General features: G+C 42.4%; 1 protein-coding gene across 3 annotated transcripts in view; it reads right to left on the bottom strand.

Annotated features, from left to right (window-relative positions):
- Positions 1 to 2,297: 2,297 nt before the first annotated feature.
- The window catches only part of CHD6 (chromodomain helicase DNA binding protein 6), a 108,213-nt gene continuing 94,312 nt past the window's right edge, over positions 2,298 to 16,198 (bottom strand). For 2 of the 3 annotated variants that reach the window (XM_073683732.1, XM_073683731.1), the window contains exons 32-38: positions 16,016 to 16,066; positions 12,673 to 12,824; positions 10,950 to 11,153; positions 10,036 to 10,479; positions 9,350 to 9,526; positions 8,826 to 8,945; positions 2,298 to 4,033 (exon numbers count right to left, since the gene is read on the bottom strand). In XM_073683732.1, the coding sequence (XP_073539833.1) occupies positions 3,140 to 4,033; positions 8,826 to 8,945; positions 9,350 to 9,526; positions 10,036 to 10,479; positions 10,950 to 11,153; positions 12,673 to 12,824; positions 16,016 to 16,066 (2,042 nt within the window). In that variant the 3' untranslated portion in view covers positions 2,298 to 3,139. The remainder of the gene's footprint in view (positions 4,034 to 8,825; positions 8,946 to 9,349; positions 9,527 to 10,035; positions 10,480 to 10,949; positions 11,154 to 12,672; positions 12,825 to 16,015; positions 16,067 to 16,198) is intronic. The other variant, XM_073683734.1, reaches the window with a different exon arrangement.

Here is a 16,198-nt window from a genome sequence, read left to right on the forward strand (position 1 = left end):
AATTTTAATCAAATGTGTATAGGGGTATAACCCCATCCCGGCAGGAGTAGGGAAATGAATAACTGTTAATTTTTTTTTTTTTTTTTTACAAAACAACAACATGAATGTAACAAGCAGCTTAATCCACTCATCAACCGCAGAATTAAAAAAATATACGACAGTGATTAATATATCTGTCAACTACTCAAGGACAAATCAATCTATTTTCTTCTTTTTAGAAAAAAGAATGAATACGATTTTTATTTTTTCCCTAAATGATTAATTTATTTATATCTATACATTTTCATCTACACTAATACACTAGTAAATATAATAAAATAGGGGAAAACTTTGAAATATTAAGAAAAAAAAATTAGCCCATGATTTTTTTTCTTGCTTCATTTAAGTAAAGATTTTGGCTTAAATACATTAGAAACAAAATAGTATTTAATTAAAAACCTCTTGATACATCTTCTCCATAGGATCACATAGAAAAAGTGGCAATAAAAGTTTGGCTTCTGTTTATTTCTACCATCAATTTAGTTTGTTCTGCTTTAGTGGACAGCAGATCTGTGCCAGATTAGTTCAGCTCCTGATGGGTATGTTTTCTTTAAAGGAACCTGGCAGAAAATTTATGCTGCCCAAACCATGGGCAGCATGAACCTAAGACCATCTACATTGTTGCAACCAGGTACTCTGAAACGCTGTGGTGCATCAGAAAAAGTATACTTTTACGGGCCAGCCAGGGATTATGGGTCAAGGCGGCCTCTCCCGGCACACTGCCATAGACTGGTCTATCCTATGTGTGTATAAAGAGACATGTCAATCAAAGTGAGTGGGGCAGCAAGAAGCCACTGCCTTTTGGACTAGTCATCCTTGACGCATGGTCCCAAACCGGTTGTTAAAGAATGTTTTCTCTGTAACGCCGATGTGTTTCACACCAAAATATACACAACTGTAATAGCATAGATGGTCTCTGATTCATGCTGTTCATGGTTCAGCCAGCATGAATCTGCGGTCAGGTTCCCTTTAAGAAGCAGCCCTGCTTATAACATTGTTTTGATGCCATTTATAATGCTGTCATCTACTCTACAGTGATTTTCTACCCTATAATCATATATATTTCTCTCACTCTATATATAATTTTTCCATTTGCTTAAACTTGGTACACAGGAGGCCATACCTTTACATTTCAAATAAGGTGACTTTTGGACCCTTTAACTAAGCTAAAGTCCAACAGGAATTGGGGGGATTAAATGGGCTAAGTAGAAAGTGCCTAGCGTGTAAGGGTGCTTTACATTTAAATGAAATGTCCAGGATTAAAGAAAAGGATCTGCTATTTTTCTTTGTCCATACGCCATGTTAGTATTGTAGCTCAGCCCCATCGGGATAAGTTGCAATAAGAAATAGCCAATGGGTAAAACAGTCACCATTTCTGGGGAAAAAAACAAAAACAGGCCCTTTCTTCTAATCCCTGAAACGTCCATTAAGGCAAAACTTTCAAAATTACTATGTGTAACAAGGATTACACATTAGTCTCTCCAGTGGATGTATACATCCTCAGCCACCTCCAAATCGTGGGATTGCCTCTCCCGCCCATCTAACACAAACCAAAAGTATATTAAAAATGATAATAGTAAGGGCGATCGCCAGCCAGATACAATTCACAAAGCATCCGCGGATTGATGTATAGATCGATATCTTGGTATATCAGTGAAAATGTCATTTTAAATCACAGGTGAAGGCAAATTTTAAGCATGAAATCTATCGGGTTTACTTTTAGCAGCCTAAGTCCCCCAAAGAAAAGTGTGAGGAAAAGGAAAATAAGTTTTACTGATTTTTTTTTAAAGAAACTCGAGTACACTTTGTATAAAAGAGTTGGGGTAAAATAGGTTGCCTTGCACTGCATGATAAAAACTAGTTCTGAGAGCAAAAATGAAATTGTATAAAGTGGGGAGAAAAAAACACTGTATCCTTATTGCTCAAATGCATAAAATGGCCATTCATGATAACGAAGGTCCATTTACATGGTCTGTGCAATATTTTTTGAGCATCTGATGGATAATTCCATCCTTACAGCCAGCAGAGCCAGGTGACATTTTTGCCCAGTGACAGATTGACTAATTGTAAATGGAAACTGAAATGTGTCATTTACAGACTGTGCCACCAATAATGATGAATTGTACAGGGGTCAACCGAGATCAGCAATAAACAATCACTTGGTAAGCAACCAATCACCAAAACCACCAGTTTGAATGGGAATTTATTAAGCTTAACCCCACTGCCAATGAGCCACCAAAGGCTATTTTTGTAAAAAAAAAAAAAAAAAAAAAAAATGAGTGCACAGAACAAAGGAATCCCCATTGATTTCTTCGACATAAATTTTGAATAAACTTCATGACTGTCCAAATGACAAAACTAACCCTTGAAGCTGTATTTCCATCTCAAAATGGGTTTGACTGCAGTACCTGGCACAGCCAGGTGACCGGGAGCACCAATGTGCAGGAAAAAAAAAAAAGAGTGAAGGGTCTGCAGAACAGCCTTCAACCTCAGGTTTGCGGGGGAAAGGGGTGAGGTCATACCCCAATTACCATTAACTGACGGCAAATGAGGTTTGTGATGCCTTGAATTCATCCAAGCTTTGTGGATCACCTTTTTTATGATCACAGAATCCACTGCGCAGCTGGTAAACACGTACACACAAACAAAACGTCACACTCTAGATTTAGCTTTCCATCATGGTTGATTGCAGACAGCACCAGTTATATTGCTTTAGCCAAAAAAGCCTGTCTTTGGATGAAGGGATTGCTGCTTTAAGGCTTTGTGCTACACTGTGCCTTTAAATCAAGTCAAGAGCCTGATCTGTGTTAAGGGAAAAGGCAAGAAACAGAGATAAATTGGATTCATAAAAATAATCTATGGAATGGAAATTAAAAATAAAAAATAAAACCTCTAAAAAATTTCAATGAAATTTTCTGCTTTCCTACAACATCCACGATTTGTGGTTCTGTCTACCATAAGAGTCAAGTTGTTACAGACAGACATATCACAGAGATAAAGGGGAGCGGTTTAGGTAGAATTTTACTGATGAACACTCCATAGTGTAAGAAATATCTATGAGAGAAAGAACTCACGAGTCACAATTTCAAGGAGTCAAGTTCTAATTAGCATTGTCTGGAGATTCTCTCAAACCAGTATCGTCCTCGTCCTTCTCAGATGCCTGTGTTTCATTTGTATCTACATAGTTCTGGCCACTGGGAGACGGCAACTCCTGGTCTGGGGATTGAGTAAAGGGCGCAGACTCTGGTTCTGAAGTCTGAGGGTCCCCCTTTACTTTCTTTCTCTTCCTCTTTTGTGGCTCATGACCACCTGCCTCTGAAGAATGGCTAGACTGCACCCCTGGTATTGCCATGCCAATGCCTGGCGACAGAAACATGGAAGGGTACAGTAGACTTGGGGACATGCCTGGGATAAGGAATGGGTTAAAAGCCACTGGGCAGCTTGCAGTCACTGCAGGGTCCGTCTGCTCTTTGAAAGGGGTGCCTGCAGTTTTCTCTGAAGTTGTGGAATCTTGAGTACTAACTTGGCTGGTGTCTTTGTCCTCGGTGGCTTTCTCTCCATGAGTGGCACCACCTTTTATTGTGCTTCCTAAAGATGATGACAAAGACGATGAGAGGGGAGGGTTGATGATCCCTCCGACGCCAAACATCTGTGGCATGGCAGCCATACCCGGGAGCATCATGGGTAACATACTTAACGTGCTTTTTACGTCCTCATTGGCAGATACTGTTGTGAATCCAGTAGGAAACCCCACCAGCCCTGTCAGTGGAATACCCTGCATATTTCTCATGTTTTGCAATCCCACTATATCCATTCCAGCGATTAAGCCGTTCATAAAAAGTGGGTTCATGCCAGACAATGAGGTATCAGATCCAACCACGCCTGGGGTCTTTATCAGATCACTACGTGGTCTTCTTCCTCTCCTCCTGGGCCCTGTGTCACATACAATAGTATCTGACAATACCCTGCCGAACTTTGTTTCAGGAAGAAATCCCTGTGGACAAAAAATAAATACACATTTACTTACTACAGATACAACTATGTAGCCTTGGATCTGTGGACAATATAGGGATTCATCAGAGACTGAAGCTATTAAAGAGGTTATCCGGGACCTTTTTTTTCCCTGTGGGTCTAAGAATCTAGCAGCAGACAGCTGATAGCTACCTGCCCTGCGATGATCTCTCTCAGCTCAAGTGGCAATTCTCCTGCCTCTTTGGACTTCACATCAACAAGCAGTTCTTCCTCTTCTGGTCTGCTCTGTCGATGGACGTCACACCCAACGTTATGCTGATTGACAGCTAAGTCCCCGCAGTTAGCGGTCTGTGACCTCTCTGAGAGATCATCGCAGGACAGAACAGGCAAGTAATTAGCAACTACCTGCTAGAAAGTTATTAGCCCCATAGGAAAAAAAAGCCCCAAATAATCCCTTTAAGGCTCTGCACACACAAGCTCTACAGCTTCCAGCTATAATAAAGCTCTTACAGCCAGATCACCGGCATTAAAAGGGAACACGTAAAAGAAAACACTATTAACCTGCAGATAATGGGTCAATCTGCAGGTTAATAGCCATTTAAAGCTGTGCATCCACCACAATGACAGCTACCAGGAGGAAATTAAGTTAATTCCTTCCGACAGCCTAAGGCTTTCAGCCACAGAGGAGCATCTCAGTCACTGTTCAGTATACAGTGAGCAGCGGCTGTAACCACGCCCGGCACTGACTGATAGCCAGGCTGCTGAGCCGGCTGTCAGTCAGTGCCGGGGAGTGGTTACAGCCGATGTTCACTGTATACTGAGCAGTGACTGAAGCTGTGCCTCTATGACTAAATGCTGAAAGGAATGAACTTCATGTCCTCCTGGTAGCCAGGCTTACAAGGCAGAGGCTGGCCAGCTTTAGAATGCTATTAACCTGCTGATTAACTCATTATTTGCATGCTAATGCCTTCCTTTTTTATTTACATGACATGTTCCCTTTAATGGGGTTCTTCTGAAATTCTTTGCATGACATGGCTAAAGCATAATTTTATGAAGATTTTCCCCTATAAGCAATATTTCTAGGGAGGAATGTACAAAGTAATCATATACACTACTCACAAAAAGTTAGGGATACTTGGCTTTCAGGCAAAATTTCAAGATGAACCTAAAATGCAATCTAACCTTTTCAGCTGAACTTAAAGGGGTATTCCCATCTCCAAGATCCTATCCCAATATGTAGTAGGGCAATAATAATAATAATATTAGCATATACCTCCAATTAGAAATATAGTGAATCAGAAGAACTATACTAAGTCTCTTTCCTCATGTGCAGGACCTTAGGTATCCATGGTTACGACTACTGATCAAGTGACAGTTAGCTAGTTGCTAGTGGTCGTAACCATGGATACCTAATGTCCTACAATGCCTGCACGTGAGGAAAGGGACATGGCAAATCAGAAAAACTATACTACATTTCTAATTGGAGGTATATGCAAATATTATTATTATTACTACACCTACTACATATTAGCATAGGATAGGTCACATAATGTGACCATCTCTAAGCTTTTGAATACACATGTCCAACTGATAAATGTTTCAGTACTTTTTGCACAACTTGCTGTTCTCTAACAAGGAGCTTAATGGCAAAATTCACAACAGGTGATTGATCCATGAATCGGTCAATACATTTCGGTGTTCAATTAGAATTTTATTTTAACAGTCCTCCTCATCATGCTGTTCACATTTTGATATCATGAGACCAAGATGACACCTAACAATTGATCAACAGTACCTCACCATTGTGAGGCTTCAAGCAGGATATTCTCACACAGAAGTGGACACTGAGTTTAGAGTGTCAGATCGTAATCAGCAGGTTGCCAGAGAGATACAGAGACTAGAAGAGTCACAGAAAAGCAGAGAAGTAGGCGTACTTTGGCCACATCCCACGCTGACTGCTTCATTGTGAACAATGCCCTTTGGAACTGGATGATGAATGCCACACAACTCCAGGCACATTTAAGGGAGGTGAGAGGCACCCAAGTGTCACATCAGACCATTCAAAACCGTCTACATAAGTGTGGTCTGCCTGCTAGACGACCTGCAAGGGTACCTGACCCCACCACAAGGCACAGGCGTCATCGTCTTGCATGGGCCAGGGAGCATCTAAGTAGGACAAGGGACCAGTGGGCTTCAGTGCTGTTCAGTGATGAAAGTCGATTCACGCTGAGCAGAAATGATGGATGCCACCGATGTTGGAGACGTCAAGGAGAGCGCTGTTCATCAGCCACTGTTGTCACCAGACGAGCCTTTGGTGGTGGTGTTTGTGTGGACAGGTGTGTCTAGTCAATCCACTACTGCCCTACACTTTGTGAATGGTACAATGACAAGCCCTTACTACTTGAATAACAACATTAATCCAGTCATTGTGCCTCTGCACGAACAACACAGGCCTAATTTCATCTTCATGGACAACAATGCTCCAGCTCATTGAGGTCGCAACTTTAGGGAACGGCAGCTGGAGACTGGGGTACCTCAAATGGAGTGGCCTGCACTTTCTCCAAACCGGAATCTCATAGAAAACCTATGGGATCAGCTGAGTCGCTGTGTAGAGGCTCGTAACTCTGTACCCCAGAACCTCAATGACCTGAGAACCGCCCTTCAAGAAGATTGGGATGCCATGCCTCAGCAGGCAATAACTCAATTTGTGAACAGCATGAGACATCATTGTCAAACTGTAATTGATGCTCAAGGCCACATGACAAGTTATTGAGACATTGACATTTTTTTTGGTATACCCACCACTGTTGTTGGCTCTTGTTTCAATAAATTGTTTGAAATGAGGAAATCACCACTGCATGCTTCTACTTAAATGCCCTACTTTCAACATAAATTATCACTGTAGCGTGAGCTTTTTACGTTTTCCATAAATTTCGCCAGAAAGCCAAATATCCCTAATTTTTTGTGAGTAGTGTACAGTACACACCAAAAGTCTGGACACAACTTCTCATTTAAAGATTTTTCTGTATTTTCATGACTATGATAATTGTACATTCACACTGAAGGCATCAAAACTATGAATTAACACATGTGGAGTTATATACTTAACAAAAAAGTGTGAAACAACTGAAAATATGTCTTATATTCTAGGTTCTTCAAAGTAGCCACCTTTTGCCTTGATGACTGCTTTGCACACTCTTGGCATTCTCTTCATGAGCTTCAAGAGGTAGTCACCGGAAATGGTTTTCACTTCACAGGTGTGCCCTGTCACGTTTAATAAGTGGGATTTCTTGCCTTATAAATGGGGTTGGGACCATCAGTTGTGTTGTGCTGTGCAGAAGTCTGGTAGATACACAGCTGATAGTCCTACTGAATAGACTGTTAGAATTTGTATTATGGCAAGAAAAAAGCAGCTAAGTAAAGAAAAACAAGTGGCCTTCATTACTTTAAGAAATGAAGGTCAGTCAGTGCGAAAAATTGGGAAAAATTTGAAAGTGTCCCCAAGTGCAGTTGCAAAAACCATCAAGCGCTACAAAGAAACTGGCTCACATGAGGACCGCCCCAGGAAAGGAAGACCAAGAGTCACCTCTGCTTCTGAGGATAAGTTTATCCGAGTCACCAGCCTCAGAAATCGCAGGTTAACAGCAGCTCAGATTAGAGACCAGGTCAATGCCACACAGAGTTCTAGCAGCAGACACATCTCTACAACAACTGTTAAGAGGAGACTTTGTGCAGCAGGCCTTCATGGTAAAATAGCTGCTAGGAAACCACTGCTAAGGACAGGCAACAAGCAGAAGAGACTTGTTTGGGCTAAAGAACACAAGGAATGGACATTAGACCAGTGGAAATCTGTGCTTTGGTCTGATGAGTCCAAATTTGAGACCTTTGGTTCCAACCACCGTGTCTTTGTGCGACGCAGAAAAGGCGAACGGATGGACTCTACATGCTTGGTTCCCACTGTGAAGCATGGAGGAGGAGGTGTGATGGTGTGGGGGTGCTTTGCTGGTGACACTGTTGGGGATTTATTTAAAACTTAAGGCATACTGAACCAGCATGGCTACCACAGCATCTTGCAGCGGCATGATATTCCATCCGATTTGCGTTTAGTTGGACCATCATTTATTTTTCAACAGGACAATGACCCCAAACACACCTCCAGGCTGTGTAAGGGCTATTTGACCAAGAAAGAGAGTGATGGGGTGCTACGCTAGATGACCTGGCCTCCACAGTCACCAGACCTGAACCCAATCGAGATGGTTTGGGGTGAGCTGGACCGCAGAGTGAAGGCAACAGGGCCAACAAGTGCCAAGCATCTCTGGGAACTCCTTCAAGATTGTTGGAAGACCATTTCTGGTGACTACCTCTTGAAGCTCATCAAGAGAATGCCAAGAGTGTGCAAAGCAGTCACCAAAGCAAAAGGTGGCTACTTTGAAGAACCTAGAATATAAGACATATTTTCAGTTGTTTCACACTTTTTTGTTAAGTATATAATTCCACATGTGTTAATTCATAGTTTTGATGCCTTCAGTGTGAATGTACAATTTTCAGTCATGAAAATACAGAAAAATCTTTAAATGAGAAGGTGTGTCCAGACTTTTGGTCTGTACTGTATGTGACGTCACACAAACTAAAAATGGTTTTATTCTGATGGCGGCACATAGAGGTATAGTAGAGACTCCATATAACATATTACAGCTTTATACAAAACTAAGCCATAATATGGCATTGTGCAAGAACCTTTAAAATAAATGTAATATTAATCAGCTTCTAATCTCACATAATTACACTGCAGTATCATGGAGAAGTTATCATACCCTTCGTCCTGTGTCTTTGTTCGCAACAGAGATCCTATCTTCACCAGTGAGGATGCTGATGTCCACTTTACTAGGATCCTTGCACCGTTGGCGCCTAGGTTTGGGTTTATCTGAAAAACTCTGCAAGACATTATGAGTTACTTTGGGTGTTCTCATACATTAAATACATTCCCGTCCTGCAATGTACTATTATATTGCTTTAACAGCCAGGATTTGACACAACTCTAATCCCCAACATTTAACCAATTAGCTTCTGTTGTCAATGATGACGGCAGCATCCAAGTAGTTTTACAGAGAAAGGAGGCTCCCTCTGTCACCTCACTGCTCCCTTTAAAACACAATTGTGGGTACTGATAGCAGACATGAAGGAATGGTAACCTATTTATGGATGCCTTTTAGGTCCTGGAAGAGGTTGTCCTTTTAATAGGCTGACTTTCAATTTTAGACAAGCAGACGTAACACCTTGATGAAATCACAAACGCCCATGATGATGATGACGATGATGACAGAGGTTAGCTACTTACACCTGCGTATGTTGGGATGTCTATTGTGCAGTCCGACTGCTGGCGCAGCCACTCCAGGAGGCTTTTGTTAGGAATCACCTTCTCTGCTTGCGGTTTAGAGGCTGTAGCAGAATGTGAAGAAGTGACAGAGCCTTCTGTATGAGTTGAGCTCAGTTGAGCAGGCTCTTCCCTTAAACCCTGTGTGCAAAAAAACAGAGCAGGTAATGGATAAAACAAGTGTGACTCCTAATAGGGTGCACATTAATAACTAATAGCAGGTAAGTTCTCCTTACAAAACAGACAGTCAGCAACTCCCTGTTTTGGGAAGATACTAAGGACGTTTTAGCCATATTTATGAAATCTACAGTCATCTACTGAGAAGCTAGGTATTAAAAGGAATCGGTCATAGGTGTTTGCTCCCTGATCTGAGAGCAGCATGATGAAGGGGCAGAGACCCCAATTCCAACGATGTATCACTTAATGGGATGTTTGCTGCAATTTTGATAAAATCACTGTTCTTTCCGCTGCAGATCTACCAGCTCTCTGAATGCTGAGCTCTGTATAACTTCGCCCCCACCACTGATTGGCAACTTTATGTGCACACTGTGCATAGGCAGAAAGCAGCCAATCAGTGGGTAACAAATTGTCTTCCTTGATTTATAAAGCCAATTTCACATTGTATTGCTATTGCCGAAGTATTCTCTTACCACAATTCCTGCATGCATCCCTCGGTCTTTCAGAAAAACCAGATCCATCCCCTCCACATTTTTTCTTCTTCCTCGTCTCCTTCTGAGGGAAGTCTCATCCCTCCTCAAACTGCCATTAACAATTTGTCCTGTCACGGGATGGATGAGCCCAGCCTGCAAGATTCCTGACAAGTCCATTCCTAAAGAACCCTGCAAGCCAGTCATGGCAGCCATCTTGGGTGTGCTGCTATTGATGGAGTAGGTAGAGCTGCCCCCTGCAGCCTGCTCTCTACAAAGCTCCATGGCGGTCTCTCTCCATCCATTCAATGCTGCACTGGTTCTGCCAAGTGGTGTTCCGAGATGCTGCATACCTCGGGGCTTGGCATCTGCCCTTTCACTGTCAAACTCAAATGGCCTTCTATGCTTTCGTTCATCATTTGAAAATGTCGGGGTGGTGAAGGTTTCCTTTAACGCAAACACAAATAGGTATTTTTGATTTTTTAATACACATCCATTATAGCAGAAATATAAAAAGTAGCAATGTTACCCCACCCACACTGTGTGCTATGAGCATTACATCTTTATGTGCGCACGAACTGAACCTGTAAAGTCACAGTACAGAATAGCTGTCTGGTGCGCTGTGCTCTCTAGTTGGGGTCTTGTATCATCACCGGTACGTCAGTGTTTCCAGAACTCCATGGCAATGAATGACCGCCTGCACGGGTACTTATCTATTCATTTCCCCCTGGATGTTGTGGCTGCCTCAACAGATGGGATAGAGGGAACCCTGTGCTCCACAGAGGCACACAGGTGTGGCTCCCAGAGGTGTGATTATGACCTAAATGTCCAAATTGGGAATACCCCTTAAACCCACAAGATCATTGACACCTACTTCATGCCTTACTATATATATATGTATGAGTAACCAGGCTTACCTTCTGCCCATGTGACGCAGGAGAGCCATTGCTATATGTTGCATTTTGTGCTTCTGCAGTGCTGTAGCTGCTCCTTGGACACAGGTTACTGTTTAACACTGATGGTACCATGCACTGTGCTTCAAACTGTTGGCTAGAGGATGGCCATTTCCCCTTCAGCACCGAATGGCAAATATTGTCGATCCGGTTAATGACCACTCGATCCTACAGAAAAAGGAGGACATTCAAGAGATTCTCCTCATCAATATCAATTCCCTTATATAATGTTATCCGGATCACCCCATAACTAAGGAGTCAAACAAAAAGATAGAATATCCAGCGATAAATAATCTGATCATGATTAAGACTAAATAAAGTCGAAACGCGTTGATCGGGCTGGTCTGTCTGGTGGTTGGTGTTTGTCCGCAATACAGGACTTTTTACATGAATTTCAATAAAGGAAGATATTTTTATCGCTGGATATTCTACTTTTTTGTTAGACTGCATTTATCCGACCCTAACCAGGGCGTTTCCATGCGATATCCACATGGACTGAGTATCTGCATCTACCGGTGAACTGACTCTCCTATTTCCCTTTTCCTCCTTTCCACCCCATAACTAAGGCTATCATCAAACTGCCCCTTCTTCCAAGAGTCATAACTTTTTTATTTTTCTGTCGACTGTTTTTTTGCGGGATGAGTTGTAGTTTTGAATGATACCATTCATTTAGCATGCAATTGATTTTTTGGTTTTGTTTTTATAGGGTTCCTTATGGGGTAAAATTTACCTGGTAACATAATTTTTAAGTATGTGATTACATACCTAACATACATACACTTACATACTTTTATTCCTCCTCAGAGGGCCTGTCTGGCATGGGGAGCTCATGTTTTCATTGATACCATTCTGAGGTAAATACAACATTTTGATAACCTCTTTAAAAATGCAATAAAAATTAAGGCAATAGAAAAATGCCAAATCTGATGTTTTGATTTCTTTTCTTTTCTTACAACATTTACAGTACAGGTTTAATTAATTTTATATTTGATACATCAGACTTTTATGGACCCCAGCAAAATCATGGATGTTTTTTTTATTTCCAAACCTGTTTCATATACTGCAATAACACAGTATTATAGTATATAGAGAATATGACATTATCATAAGAAGCCTTGTCACATGCTGGGCTTCATAGTAGGCCCAGGATGTAAACAATGGGCATCTTTAGCAGGCCTTGGCTGCCATGACAAACCATAGGCAGCATGTACTCAAGTCACAAGGAGGCTGATGGGAGCAGTTACACATGCTCCTCGGCAACTAGTCCATTTAAATGCCACGGTCAAGAGATTGCCAGCGGTATTTAACTCCGTAAACAGCAGCAGTCAGAGCAAGCACTGGTCGCTGCTGTTACTGCAAATGCTGGATGTACTAAACAGCTGGCATCTGTTGGGTATAGTGCAAGCGCAGTTCCTGAGCCCACTTGCATACATGGGAACCCGATGTAGGATGTTCTATTAAAGGGAAGGGTTAAAGATTTGAAATTGTGACAGAATGCATGATCGAAATGGAACTCCTCAAATCTTATTGACATATAATGGGGTCTGTTACAGATCCACAGTTTTGGGGGTAAGATTAATGCTAAATGCTGTGCTACTCTTGCCATCAAAAGTGACAGAACCCCTGTAAATGCGACCAGTACACCTGAAAGTGACAGACAATAAGAATGGAGATTTGATTTTAACACCTTGGGCCACTCAGAGAAAGAGTACAAGGTTTTCTCCTGCAGCAGTTGAGCGATAGTCGGAGCTCTGCCATCTGGAAATTCCTGCGCTACTTCCTTAGAAGTGGATATTGTGCAACTTTTAGCTTCCTCTTCTGGATACTTTCCAAGAAGCTCTAGATAAGACACAAGCACAAGCCAATAAGAGGAAAGTACAAACCAAATATTAAAACTTTAAAGTCTCTATTCACACTAGCATCATGGGTTCCGATGTTACAGGAGCCACAAAGAGCTTCCATTTTCTTTTATTAGACAGAATGTCACAAGTTAGGCTCTGTTCTCATGTCCAGTAATCAGTTAGAACTGATCCCAGCAGCAATCCGTTGAGAAACCGGATTTCAACTGGATCCATTTTTTTAACATTGAAGTCTATGGGAAACGGATTGATCCGATAGTTAGCCATCTGTTTTTCTCCCATTTGAAAAGGATCAGTTTTTTGTTATGTGGATCACTTTCAGGCTGTGTGCCCACTATGCGTTTTTTAAGTGTTTCCGCAGCGGCAATTCCGCTGCAGAAATGCTTAAAAACGCTTGGTAGAAGGTCTGCCATGTTCCCCAATGATAATCCGCATGTGCTGTGCACATGCTGTGGAAATTTCCGCTGCGGATTATCATTGCGGAAAAATACGCAGCACTACCAATTATTTTGCGGAAGTGCTGCGTTTTCGCCGCCAATGACTTGCATTGGAACGCATGGAATCCGCATCACTGGATCTGTACATGCGGAATCCATGCGTTTCAATATACATAAGGTACCCGGGTTTGGAGAAGAGGAGACTCTCCTCCGGACCCGGGCACCATAGAACCTGTAAAAAAAAGAATAAAATAAAAAAAATATATATATTATACTTACCTTCTGATGGCCCCCGGTGTCCTTGTCTCTGCTTGCCGGCAGATCGCGGTAGACTAAAGGACCTGCGCTGACGTCATTTAGTCATGTGACGGGTCACGCGACCGCTGACGTCGGCAGGTCCTTAAATCTACCGCGAGCTGCCGGCAAGCAGAGACAAGGACTCCGGGGGCCATCAGAAGGTAAGTATATATTTATTTTTTACCATTCTTTCGGTCACACTATATAAATCCATGCCGTTTGCATGGCTTTATATAGTGTGACCAAGTTGTCAAGCACTTTCCAAGTGATGCTAAAATCACTTGGAAAGCGCTTGTCAACCCGCATGCGGAAAAGCATGTGAAGAACGCGTCACATCCGCTTGTCCCTGGCGGGAAAATGCATGTACAATCCGCATGCGTTTTTTCTGCCAGGGAGATGCAGAAACGCTCAGGAAAAATCCGGAGCATTTCTGCATCGTGGGCACATAGCCTTAAATAGATAATTACTGGAAAGTTCACATGTCCAGGAGTATTTGTTAAATAAAAAACCTTGAACTGTCCTCCCACCCCTCCTCATATTCCCTCTTAGACCACTTACAATCTGGCTTCTGACAGCATCACTTAACTGAAACTGCTGACTTAAGTCACCAACAACCTACTAACTGCCAAATCCAAGTGACACTACTCCGTCCTCCTCCTGGACCTGTCATATGCCTTTGATACAGTGAACCATTCCCTCTTACTAAAGACTCTCTCATCTCTTGGCATCACAGACTTGGCCCTATCTTGGATCTCCTCATACCTAGCAGACCGGACATTCAGCGACTCCCACTCACACACCACCTCCTCATCCTTGCCCCCTATCTGTCGGTGTCCCCCAAGGTTCAGTCCTAGGACCCCTGCTCTTCTCCATCTACACCTTCGGCCTGTGACAGCTCATACAGTCTCACGGCTTTCAGTATCACCTCTATGCTGATGACACACATATCTACCTCTTTGGATCTGATATCTCCTCCCTACTAAGCAAAATCCCACAATGTCTGTCCGTTATCTCATCCTTCTTCCCTGCCAGATTTCTAAAACTTAACATGGGCAAAACAGAATTCATCATCTTTCCACCTTCTCATTCATCCCCCCCCATCTGACCTATACATCAACGTCAATGGCTGTTTACTCTCCCCAGTCCTGCAAGCTCGCTGCCTTGGGGTAACCCTCGACTCTGATCTCTCCTTCAAACCACATATCCAAGCCCTTTCCACTTCCTGCCAACTCCAACTCAAAAATATCTCCCGCATCCGCGCATTCCTCAGCATAGACTCTGCAAAAACACCAGTGCACGCCCTCATCATCTCCCACCTCGACTACTGCAACCTCCTGCTCTGTGGCCTCCCTTCTAACACTCTCGCGCCCCTCCAATCTATCCTAAACTAAGCTGCCTGACTAAGCCACCTGTTCCCCCCGCTATTCCCCGTCCTCTCCCCTCTGTCAATCCCTTCACTGGCTCCCCATTTCCCAGAGACTCCAGTTCAAAACCCTAACCCTGGCATACAAAGCCATCCACAACCTGTCTCCTCCATACATCTGTGACCTAGTCTCTCGGTACTTACCTGCACATAACCTCCGATCCTCACAAGATCACCTTCTCTACTCTCCTCTTCCCACAATCACATACAAGATTTCTCCCGTGCATCCCCTCTACTCTGGAATGCTCTACCCCAACACATCAGACTCTCGCCTACTGTGGAAACCTTCAAAGGGAACCTGAAGACCCACCTTTTCCGACAAGCCTACAACCTGCAGTAACCACCGCTCCACCATATCGCTGCACGACCAGCTCTACCCTCACCTATTGTATCCTCACCCATCCATTGTAGATTGTGAGCCCTTGCGGGCACGGTCCTCTCCTCTCCTGCACCAGTTGCTGACTCGTTTCGTTAAGATTAGTGTGTTTTTGCTATGTATACCCCCTTTTTCACATGTAAAGCGCCAAGGAATAAATGGCGCTACAATAATAATAATATTTATTTTTACACCTGCAGTAAGCAAACAACGGATCTTCTTCAATGTTAAAAAAAAAAAAATGGATCCAGTTGAAATCATGCCTTTTTTTTCACACCGGACAAAAAAGTTGTGTCTGCACAACTTTTTTGCCAACGGATTGCTGCTGGATCTGTTCTAACAGATATTTACTGGACATGTGAACTTAGCCTTACACTATTTCAAGAGGGAACAATGGAGAAGAATGGATGTATGGTTAGAGAGGACTTTAATGTTTTATCCAGAATGTATAACAAATAAGAATACGATTATAAATATGTAAAAATCAAAATTACAAAACATTTAAAAATATAGATAAATAAAAAAACAAAAGACCAAAAACGGCTTAGTAAAATAGCGATTCACAGGTACGCAAAGTAACATGATGTCCAATTTATAAGCAAGACTTTTCTTCGGCCTAGCAGAGTAGACTCTCTAACCTGTGGGTTCAGACTTCCAAATCCATGTTCTGCCATAATGTGTGGTATCTTCTGACAGGTGAACATGAGAGAGGAAAAAAAAAAAAAAAAAAAAGAGAAAAATCCCAGGCCAAGTGCTCAGTATTACATCTGCACAGGCAAAAACACACACTGCATGCAGAATGATCGCACACACTGACAATA

This window comes from Phyllobates terribilis, unplaced genomic scaffold, assembly GCF_046119375.1.
Source record: "Phyllobates terribilis strain yellow unplaced genomic scaffold, ASM4611937v1 Scaffold_5__5_contigs__length_657084704, whole genome shotgun sequence".
Taxonomy (NCBI): Eukaryota; Metazoa; Chordata; class Amphibia; order Anura; family Dendrobatidae; genus Phyllobates; species Phyllobates terribilis.